General features: G+C 34.3%; 1 protein-coding gene across 1 annotated transcript in view; it reads right to left on the reverse strand.

The window, feature by feature from the left end:
* Spt20 overlaps window positions 1–12,395 on the reverse strand; it is a 104,358-nt gene that overhangs the window by 71,651 nt on the left and 20,312 nt on the right. Inside the window, exons 6-8 of the mRNA XM_069824196.1 lie at window positions 4,896–5,108; window positions 2,094–2,225; window positions 256–569 (exon numbers count right to left, since the gene is read on the reverse strand). Coding sequence (XP_069680297.1) covers window positions 256–569; window positions 2,094–2,225; window positions 4,896–5,108 — 659 coding nt within the window. The remainder of the gene's footprint in view (window positions 1–255; window positions 570–2,093; window positions 2,226–4,895; window positions 5,109–12,395) is intronic.

Raw genomic sequence — 12,395 nt, forward strand, 5'->3', positions numbered from 1 at the left:
ATGGAAATATAATAGTGATAATAGTAGTGACAGTGCAAGTGGAAGTGGCAATGATGACGTGATTATGACATGATGATAACTGATTATAGCAGTTGTTGATGTGAAGGTGGTAGTGATTAAGTTCAGGGGATGATACTGGTGATGATAATAGTGAAGTGGCAGTGGTGATGTGATGGCAACAATGATGATAACTGATTATGGTGATTGATAATATAAATGTGATGGTCGGTGGTGATGCTATCTTGCGTCAATCACCTGCAGGCTGCTCCATTGCGTTCGCCTTCTCTGTAGTCTCTGTCAACATAAAGCTCGCCCAGGTACTCAGCATTCGAGGGTCGCTGCAGGATGGACAGTTTGATGTGGTATATCCGACCTTGGCCCCGCTCTGTCTCCAGGATGTACTCCTCTACAAGCTGAGGGGTGCAGTCATTTGTCTCACGTGGACGATCGTACGCTCGTGCAAACCTCATCACATCTACACCAGCCTCAGGTATACTGAGTTCCGGCATCGATGACTCCAGGGGATTCGGGGTTGGGGGAGGAGGCACCGACAAACCATTTTCACATGGCTGAAAACAAACAGCTTTTGTATTATCTAAACAAGACTTAGTTGCACCAACAAACTATTTTCACATGGCTGAAAACAAACAGCTTTTGTATTATCTAAACAAGACTTAGTTGCACCGACAAACCATTTTCACATGGCTGAAAACAAACAGCTTTTGTATTATCTTAACAAGACTTAGTTGCACCGACAAACTATTTTCACATGCTGAAAACAAACAGCTTTTGTATTATCTAAACAAGACGTAGTTGCACTGACAAATTATTTTCACATGGCTGAAAAAATCACTTTTGTATTATCTAAACAAGACTTGGTTGCTGATTTTTAATGCGAGAACCTTGAGATGGCTGTTTTGTGGGATGTCAGGAAATAATTTACATTATTATGGAGCACAATCAAAAACAGCTGAAACAACTTATAAAACTGCACTGTGTTTTCCACCATTTCATGAGATTATTCCTTGGAATTACTGCCTCATTTAAATAGTGTTCTAGTTATACTGACGAACTAATTATTGGTATCACTAACAATAGTGCCTTTTTTAGTCTTTTCCTTCTATGAAAACCACAATCAATCACTTCCCTCTTTAGATTTTAAGTAGTTAGAGTCGACGACAATTCGGAAGGTGGTAATCTGCTAGCGTTTGCGTCGAAAGAGACTGACAGAGAGAGCAAGGAAGCGTACATTGCCACATCGTACTTCACCCTCATGTGCAATACAAATAGCGCAGGAGAGAATTTAAATTATCAAAAGACAATAATGACCTTAGCCGTTGATTACTGTAAGCATGACACCAAACAAACCCTCTTTCCTTCACTAACAATATTCTTTGCACGGTTCTCAATCTTACACCACATGCTTCTGCAGTCGTTTCTTGTGCATTGGCAACGTTGCAGCCAGCATCAAGATGGCCAGCAGTGTTCTGCTCGTTAACGTTTTTAAAATAATTATACACCTTAAACACTATTTTCCACGCCTGCCTGTGCAATACTTGTCTTTTTACAGTTTCTTCTTCCATTTATTTATCTTACACACACACAGAAAATGTTAGTTTTACTTATTCAATGTATTGAAACACTCACACGTGAACAAACGAAATTGGGAAGTATTTGTTATAGACTGATTCCGATTGGTTGCACTGTACAAACTTGTGACGTCACATACCAGAAATGCTACGGCGCATATAGCAGTTGACCGCCTTCCTAAATGCCGTCTAGTCTAGTCATGTGTCAGTAAACACATATCGATATTGTATTGATATACTGATATTATACTTATGAAAATATTGATAAGCATAACTCTGTATCAAGTCCATCTTTTGTGAATGAAATAATGTTTATGCTTTAATGCAAACATACAGTATGTTTACTGTCATCAATTTCAAACATATAACCCTACACATAAAAAGATTTCATTTATTTTTCAAACTGATTCTCTTAATGTTTACCATTTATAGTAGTAAACTGCAGACAAAAGAAGACACACCATTCCAGATGTAGTAGTCCATGCAATAAAACACAGATCATACCTTCTTGAGCAGCTTGCTGTTGGAAACAGATCCATTACGAGTTCTTGCTTTTCTTCGAGTGATAAAATCGTGTAATGGCATGTCATGATGAGCAGAGAACTGGTCAAGTTTCCGTTTCCTGTTCACTGAAACCTGCAAAACACCAGAACCCGTTATGGTCAATTGTTCTTTATTATTGTCTGTTGTAATCAACATCGACTTTCACGAGGCTGTGAAGAAAATAACACGAAATTAAATAACATTATTGATACATCATGAAGGCCAAAATCTAGATAATTCATGAAATAAGTATCTTTATGCAGTCCTGGACTGTATTATGAGTATTATGATGCACAAGTGCAATCAACTGTCTGCAGATGGCTATACTCCTACCGAATGGGCTTCTATGAACAGGGTATACTAAAACTGGTACCATGATGGGAGAAATGTGTTGAGAAACTTGGCGCCTATGTAGAAAAGTAGCTAAAAGATGTGAGTTCATTTGTGTATTTTATATTTTTGTTTACCTATTAATCTTCTTTTTTTAAATTATTGTGCATTACTGTCCGATCCCCTGTCATAGATTGGCAGTACTGCTTCTTACGTACATGGCAAAAGCCACCTCAGAGAAAAATACTTTGGCATGTGAATTGTTGTATTAGTTACGGAGTCATCTTCAGTTGCAGAAGTAACCCCATGGAAGAAACGTAAGCAACGAAAGGAAAAGAAACAGGATATAATAAATAAAAAGAAGATTAAAGGAGAATATTTTTTCTTAAAATAACCATTGTCCACTGTTACCTGTATTTACACATGTATTGTATTTCTATGAGGCAATTTAAGTTATAAATGTACTTCAGTTTCCCATGAATTTCATACTTGAAGTGTAAACAACACCCATGCCAGATAGTTTTTGGTTTCTCCTGAAAATTTATGTTTTTGGACTATGGTTGTTTTTATTTAAAAAAAAAAAAAACCCTTCATTTATATATGCTACCCCAAGATTTTCATCTGGCATACGTAGATTTAAAAAAAGGCATACCCCCCTCCCTTACAACATAGACATAAATGATGTATACAATAAATTGTTTCATACAGTCAGTAACGCGAATCTTTGAAGCTTACGCAACACATTAAATTTCTTAATAAAATAATTTCAATTTACTTCAGCTATTTACTAGATCATTTTACAATGTCCTTTGAGACTTATAATTTAAAATAATGGTAAAGCTTCAAAGTGCCTTACTTAATTATTAATAAAAAGTGCAACACAAAAAATGACAGTTACTAAATTGGCAACAATGGCCACCATAAGCTACAGACCACAGCCTTCTATACTTGAAATACTACTGTTCAGGGATTGAGCTTATCAAATAAGCGTGTCTAAATACACACTGAATATGGTTCCGGAAGGCTGTGGTTTAGATTTATGAAGCAAACAGATAGTACTCTCTGCTGTGAAGAAATGTACAAACAAATTTTTACGATCACATTTTTTCAGTGATAGTATGTCATTTTTCACTAACAGTATGTTTTCTGGCCATAGAAACCAGTGGCGGTATTCCATACCATCACATACCGTCTCACTTTCCTGACTATATGTATATATGCTTTTTGATAAGTTTTTTACTCTCATTTACAATATCTGGAAAACCTTGTCAGTGATGTCCATCTGCCATGTTTGATTAGCCTTAGTGTATTGTATTGTATTTATTAACATTCCATGGTATTCATACATTGCTTTACAGCTAGAATATGGAACAAGTCAAAAAACTTAATACTATTATAAAGTCTTCATTTATAGTCACAGTCTAGATCAAATTTACAGACGAGATTTACAATATACTCTACTAGTACAACACATAGTTTTAGTATCAATTTCATGAAGTGTTATTGAATGTCATGAATTCACCTACAGAATAAAAGGCGTGAGAAATTAGGTATTTCTTTAATTTGGCCCTAAATAATCTTATGTTTTGAGTTTCGTTTTTTATATCGATAGGGAGGCTATTAAAAATTTTTATTGCTATATAACGCACTCCTTTTTGATAGCACGATAGACTTGCCAATGGAGTATGAAAGTCATTTTTTTGACGTGTATTTATGCTATGAACTGTTGAATTAGTTACAAAGTTTTCACGATTACATACGAGAAAGATTATTAATGAAAAGATATACTGACAAGCCATGGGCATTATTTGTAGTTTTTTTTTAAATAATACTACACGATTCCCTAGATTTGGCACCTACTATTATTCTAATTATTCTTTTTTTGTAATAGAAATATACTGTTACTATCTGTGGAATTTCCCCACAATATTATTCCAAAACTCATTACCAAGTGAAAGTATGCAAAGTATATTGTTTTTTAAGTATTCATATTTACTATCTTTTGCATAGATCTAATAGCAAAACATGCTGAATTTAGTTTGGGGGTAATTTCTTTAATATGATTTTTCCAATTTAACACATTATCGACATTTAAGCAAAGAAATTTGGTTGTCGTTGTTTCTAATAGGGATCTAACGTTAATTATTGCACTAGAAATTTGAGACGTTGAATTTGGACAGGATTTAAACTGAATTATGTTAGTTTTGTTACAATTTAATAGTAATTTATTGACTGAGAATCAGTCACATATTTTGAAGAGAATTTCCTCTGTTGAAGATTGGAATGTGTTGGAGTTATTGGCTGTAATTACTATACTTGTGTCATCTGCAAATAATATGGGATGACCTACATCTTTTATTAGGGGGGCAAGATCATTTATAAACACTAGTTACTAATATACAGAATAATAAAGCACTGAACTGTTTTCAGTACCTGAGAAAACTTCTTAGCACACCGTCTCAGAGGTTCAGTGTTGAGAGCACGACGGTGGTATTGCATACGGTTACTAACAATGGAGACAGCAGGTGAGGGGTCCAAGCAGAGAGGACCTTGAGTTGCCAGAACCAACTGACTCTCTAAGGCGAGCCTGTCTTCAGCACTCCACTCTCCATCAGCAGTCAGCAAGTTCACATCACACAGCAGAGACTGTGGAAATAATGGTTAGTATCACGAGTGTAAAATATCCAAAAGTTTGACATAAATATTACCATAAGCAGGTATTTTAGATAGGTACCAGATGGCATTACTGGGATTTATCAGTGCTACCATCTCGAACTTAAAATAAGAACATGATCCACACCTGTGGAGTAACGGTCAGCGTGTCTGGCCGTGAAACCAGGTGGCCAGGGTTCGAATCCTGGTCGGGGCAAGTTACCTGGTTGAGGTTTTTACCGCAGTTTTCCCTCAACCCAATATGAGCAAATGCTGGGTAACTTTAGGTACTGGACCCCGGATTCATTTCACCGGCATTATCACCTTCATTTCATTCAGACACTAAATAACCTAGATATTGATACACCGTCATAAAATAAGCCAATAAAATAAGAACAGTATGTAGACGAGATAATAGCCAATTTTGAAAGCTTTTCTTTTAACATTAACTAGTCGAATATTCGTCCAAAAAGCCAACCACTCTCAGTCACTTTTGAAACTGTGATACCAGAAACCGGAGATGAAATCTACGCAGTGTCTCACTCGCTCTCAGCACCAGATTTTCGCTTATATAAATCAAAGTAATGATCATAATTTAATAAAATTTGCTACGGACATGCCTTGATGTGTGAGAACCGTGGTGACAACAAGAATTAGTGCCACAGTCTTTCTAGACAAAATCCAGGCAGACCTGTCCTTCGTCAGAAAACTACGAATAAATGAATTTTTGGTACAATCAAACAGAACTGATTATTCATATACAGTAGAACCCCGATTATCTGTCACCCTATTAACCGATTGGCAGATTATCCAACTGTCTTTCTCTCGCTCTTTCTTTTTTGCTACAAAAACATATGAAGTAAATTCTATTGTATGTTATATTAGTATAGGTTTTTTTCTAGAGAGTGTTATCATAAGCATTTACACTTACACAGTTTGTGTGTACTGTTCAAGTTGCTGTACTCTACAACTTCTATATAAAATGTATTCCATGAGTGTCAAAAGAAACATGTTGTGCTAAGTATTGAACAAAATGCAAATAATTATGTGGTTTGGGGAAAGAGAAACTGTGGGTCATCTCGCATCAGAATATGATACTGATGATCCAACTGTGAGCAATTGAAAAAAATCAAAGATAAAGTGTGTATAGTATGTAAATCTACAACATGAGACCTATACTATTTATATCTTTCTGCTGACAGCCATTACAAGGAGTTTTCTTACCCCTTAAAAATACGTCGTTGACAACCGAACTTAAATTAATGAACTTCTGACTCACTACTAAGCGTGTTAAACACAAGACTACGGAGAAAATGACGAAAATTCAAGTGTTATTCACTTAATTTAAGAAAATATTTTATGGTACGGATTATCCGATTTTTTCGATTAACCGTTTCATCAACCCCCTTCATTACCACGGATAATAGAGGTTCTACTGTAACATTGTTCACTTAATTGTCAAATAATTTGCACACCAATGTTTTTGGTCTACATGTCTCAACTGAGTATATGTGAACTCTAAGCATGATGTTCTAAAGATACAATCATTATACCAGTTACAATACTACATCACATCATACTGTTTTGGGTGAACACTATTGAAATATTGATAAATAAAGCTAGGTTTTTTATGATCTAAAATTCGCCGGAATATGCAGTATAAAATAAGTATGTGTGTATGATCTAAAAATTCCAGAAATATGCTCTATAATATAAAAAAATATAAAAAGGTAAAGGTATCCCCGTAACATGCCATGAAGGCACTTGGGGGGCATGGAGGTAGAGAGCCATGCTTTCCATGACCTCGGCACTAGAATGAGGTAGTGTGGTCGGCACCACGCTCTGACCGCCTTTTACCCCCGGGGAAGACCCGGTACTCAATTTTATAGGAGGCTGAGTGAACCTCGGAGCCATTCTGAAAGTTTGGCAACGAGAAAAAATCCTGTCACCACCTGGGATCGAACCCCGGACCTTCCAGTCCGTAGCCAGCTCCATAGCAAATTTAAATATTCTTTTATAGTTTACTTTGGAAGTATAAACTTTACCTAGAATGACAACCAAAGAGAAAAAAGTGAAATTTAAGCAATTTCAAGACATATAAACTTCATTCACAACAGAAAATGCTAACTTATTTTAATAAACTTTAATTGTATCCATATTATGAGACCTGAGTTGCAATTTACAATTAATACTTTGTGCAAATTTTCAAATGAATATGATTGTCTATTGTAAGCTAACAAAGATTTGTATATAGAAAAGTTTTTTCTACTTCTACTGATAAAATGAGAGCAAATTTAAAATGAACAATATCACTTGACTCTAATGCTTTCGTTGTCTTTCACACATACACTCCTCTTTCTAAAATATGCCAACTAAGTGGTTTTTCCTACTTTCACATCCAGTTGGTAGTGAGATACTTAACCACCTCTTTCTCTACCTTCGTGAAAACAATAAACAAATATTCGTGAACATTTAGAATCAAGTCCATTTTGCACATTCCACAGAATAGGGGAGGAAGGAAATATTAAAATTTTACCAGAGAAAAACGAAAGAACACAATTCTAAGAAAATCAAAGAATGAAGGAAATCAACATTTGATACAGACAAGAGTACAAAAAAACTTCAAAAGATAAAAATATGATAAATAATATGACCAATAGATCATTAAAATACTTATGCTTTATCACGAAAAAATTGCCAAATATGCACAAATATGCTCTAACAAAGTACAGTAGAAGTCGGATATAATACGTGTGTTGGGAGACACACTTCACCCCCATGTTATAGCTTGACAGTCCCCACTGTCTTTCACACTCTGTTCTTTAAGCAATAAATTATTATTTTGAGTTTGTGGCTCATTGAGTAAGCTTTTTTTTTTTTTTTTTTTTTTTTTTTTTTTTTTTTTTTTTTTTTTTTGGGACATTGCATGTGAACTGAACTCAAGACTCAATACTACGCAAATGTATGGTTGCTAGTTATCAGATATGCGAGCCTAAAAATAGAAATCTATGTGAGAAGAGTTTCCTAAGAAAATTGCCAAAATCGGCTGCTGCAGGTTTTTAACCGGTAGAAATTCTCGGCACTTCACAAAACTATTCGGAATCAAAACACTGAGTAACGCGAAATTATAGTAAAAGCAAGCTAGAAATAGCATAGGATTCCCACTCAACTCGAGATAGGGTTAGTGATAAACTGTAGAATACAGATTTGTTCTATGCAAATTACGTACTGAATCCCTACAATTAAGAATTTTACTAATAACTTAATAATGGTGTTAATCTTTCGGAGGATGTATTCTTCACTGCATTATATTAGAATCCGCAATATTTCGTCCCTCTTTATATCGGGCTTCTATTATACCTTAATTTAATCAGTTTTTTCGAAAAATGGATTTCTGTATACTTTAGCAACTCAGTGACCTTATATAAAAAAATATGCTAAATCATGAAAATCCTTGCCCTACTGATAAATAATTAAGTTAGTGAAATGCAGTGCCACAATGAAATGATGAAGGGAAACAGGAAAACGCCAAGAGAAATCCTCAGGAACCTTGGCTTTGTTTGCTACAAACATGACTCTGCCATCACCAGGACTTGAACTCCGGTCTGCAGTCATCATAATCCTGTGCTCTGTCAACTGAGATACCAAAGCAGCAAAGGAAGCCTTGCTAAGTAATATTGTATCAGTACACCTTCAAGTGAGTTAGAACTAGCAAGTAAGTATGGCAAACATTAAATTACTGGTGATGATTAAGAGCACACACTGCAAATACGAATCTATAGGGCTAGTCAAAAGTAAATTACATTTTGATGTCGCCATAACCTTTTTAAGAATTAAGATATACACAAAACAAGAACACACTTATGGCCGATTTCTGGAACGACAGTTATCTGTAGACACACAGTTATTTATGATTTAACATATCGATGAGTTTCCGAAACAACAGTTATCTTCGTCTTCACAGTTAACTGTACTTCTGCAGTTAACTCCAGCTAGTTCTGTGGTTACTTCTCTGTTAGTACTGATTCTAACATATGCCAATAAGCGATGCCACTGTATTACTATTTCGTATTGACTCTGTGACAAAATAATTTATGATAAATAATTTCTACAGTTCTAGTTCAGTGACAGTTTCAACATTTTAAGCATTTTTTATGTAATCTACTACCTATCAATAAATACTCCTTGTTTCTGTGACATATTAGGATAGTCTTGTGTTTATACAGACAATATAATATGGAATTAGCATCTTCAACATACCCACGTTTCCTTCTATCCACTTTTCATTTATACGGTAAGCTGAATGAATGTAAATAATGCGCCAATGTTTACAAGCGGAAATAGGAAACAAATGAAGATCATAGTGGCAAATGCGTAAAACAAACTCACTGCCATTTTGATTATATTGCGTCGTATTATGATCTAAATGGCCTTGTGCAAGTCACAATGTTAGTGGAGACATCTAGGAAGTTCGAGAGTTACTAAACACAAATGTAACTGAACTGTTTGCTGTAAGAGTTTATAAATCTACAGTTAACTTTCCAGAAACCGAACACAGTTCAGTGGCGTATAATGGTTAAAGGGTTTGGGCTACCGCTGACCCTGTTATTACACAAAATATATCTAACAATTACTTTAATTTTAATTACTATGGTAAAACTAATAATACAAAATTATTACATTATGTTATATTATAAACTTTTTCTTTTGTAATTTCCTTGGGCTACCGCCGGTAGCCCCGGTAGCCTGCAAAATACACCCCTGACACAGTTATCAGTGCAGTGAAAGTTACAAGCACATTTATGTAACTGATTGTTAACAGTGTTCTACCAGAAAACGGCTATTATACTCATAAAGATATGGGATTTATTGGATTCAGTTTAAATGCTGAAAACGTCCACCATTTTGTTCAATAAGCAACAATCTTTTTTCTATGTTGTGAACAGCATCTATACTAATAATAAATCTGTAGCCGAAATTTTTCTGGTAATTTTCGATTTTCCAAAAATAATTGGTCCTAACATATATAATTAACCACCCTGAAACCGAAAATCGCATTTTTGAAATTTTTGTTTGTATGTCTGTCTGTATGTTTGTTACCTTTTCACGCGATAATGGCTGAACCGATTTATATGAAAATTGGAATATAAATTAAGTTCGTTGTAACTTAGATTTTAGGCTATATGGCATACAAAATACTTTATTTAAAAAGGGGGGGGGTTATAAAGGGGCCTGAATTAAATAAATCGAAATATCTCGCTTATTATTGATTTTCGTGAAAAATTTTACATAACAAAAGTTTCTTTAAAAAATGATTTCCGATAAATTTTATTCTTCACAAAATTTTGATAGGACTGATATTTAATGAGATAAATGAGTTTTAAAATTAAAATAACGCCATCTAAGATGGTGCAATGAAATAACAAATGACTTTGTCTATAAGGGGCCTTGGGCAACAACAATCGAAAAAGGGGCCTTGGACAGCAACAATGGAAAGCTATTAAACCATTCCTATCCACAGAAAATTTGATAGGCTTTTTTGTACATTCGTTTTCTGTATTTCTTAAAATAATATTTATGTACACACTCATTTTAATCTCAGAGAATTAATGAACAACGAGAGTGTATTGATTTAGTATGCAGTAATAGTACATTAGCTTAGCAATCCATTATTTTATAATTCAAATTTTAACTATGCTCAATCGAATCATGTTAAAATACATAAAATAGACTATATATGCAATAAATGCCATGCAAAAAAAAAATTGGGTAATGAGCCAAGCAGATTATGTTGCGCTGTTGTAAAGGTTGTTGCTTCTGAGATTCAAGAGCCCCCACAACAAATTAAAACCTTTCTTATCGGAGTACATCCATTATCAACGCACTTTTTATATAATATAATATAATATAATATAGTAATAAATATGTAGCCGACAATTTTCTGGTAATTTTCCCTTTTCCAAAAATAATTGGTGTTAACATGTATAATTATTCATCCTGAGACCGAAAATCGCTTTTTTGAAATTTTTGTTTGTATGTCTGTCTGTCTGGATGTTTGTTACCTTTTCACGCGATAATGGCTGAACGGATTTCGATGAAAATTGAAATATAAGTTAAGTTCGTTGTAATTTAGATTTTAGGCTATATGGCATTCAAAATACTTCATTTAATGGGGCCTGAATTAAATCGAAATATCTCGCTTATTATTGTTTTTTTGTGAAAAATGTTACATAACAAAAGTTTCTTTAAAAATGATTTCCGATAAGTTTTATTCTATGCAAAATTTGGTAGGTCTGATAGACTTTTAAAATAATAATACAATATGTTTTCACCGCCGCCTCAGATTGTAGCGTTGTTGTTCCTGCAGTAATTCCATGTGAAAAATATAAAATTTTTGAGTAGGAAGAAAAAACACATTTATTCATTCCATGGCAATGGTACATAGGAGATCGTGAATTCTTACATTTTCGAAAGAAAGAAATATAATTACATATCACTGTTTATCCTGTATCACTATCTAAGTTATTTGAAGGTTTCAGAACCATAGTGGGTCACGCGCCATTTACTGAAGATGCAGAAAACAAGGGTTAAAATTAAGTTATTACCATAATTCAATGGAACCATATAGCAAGTAATATAAAGTTTACACATTAAAACTAAATGATATGTCAATCTTCATTAAACTATAGTTGCGTGTAATAACAAATAAGAAACATGTTAAAGGAATTGTCATTGCACCAAATGAGTGCTCTCTGGACCAAAATGATCGAAATTTAATTATTTAAATACAATTTCAATTAAGTAACATATTAAACGATTTATCCTTCTAACAAACACAAATGTTGCCTGGATCAAACGTCCTATTTTAATTACGTAATTACTTTATATTTATTTCTAACAGGTGCAGCGGAGCGCACGGGTATGGCTAGTTTATTAATATGTCTGGTGGAATATCTTCAATTTGTTCCGAAATTGCATATTTTAGTTCGTCGGTAGTCGGATTAGTTAAAAAAACTCAGCCTTTTAAACAACCCAACAGCCAAAAATCTGCTGAATTGATATCAGGGGAACACGCTGGCCAGGTGTTAGGAAAATGTCTGCTTATTATGTGATCACCAAACATGTTGCATAACAATCACTTAATTGGTGTATAAATATGGGAAGATGCACCATCCTGCCTGAAGATTATGTTCTCAATGTCACGATTTCGTAAATTTGGTATAACAAAATTCTGAAGCTGTCAAAATAATGTTGTCCGGTAACCGTAAACTCTGAATTTTC

Source organism: Periplaneta americana, chromosome 4 (assembly GCF_040183065.1).
Source record: "Periplaneta americana isolate PAMFEO1 chromosome 4, P.americana_PAMFEO1_priV1, whole genome shotgun sequence".
NCBI lineage: Eukaryota > Metazoa > Arthropoda > Insecta > Blattodea > Blattidae > Periplaneta > Periplaneta americana.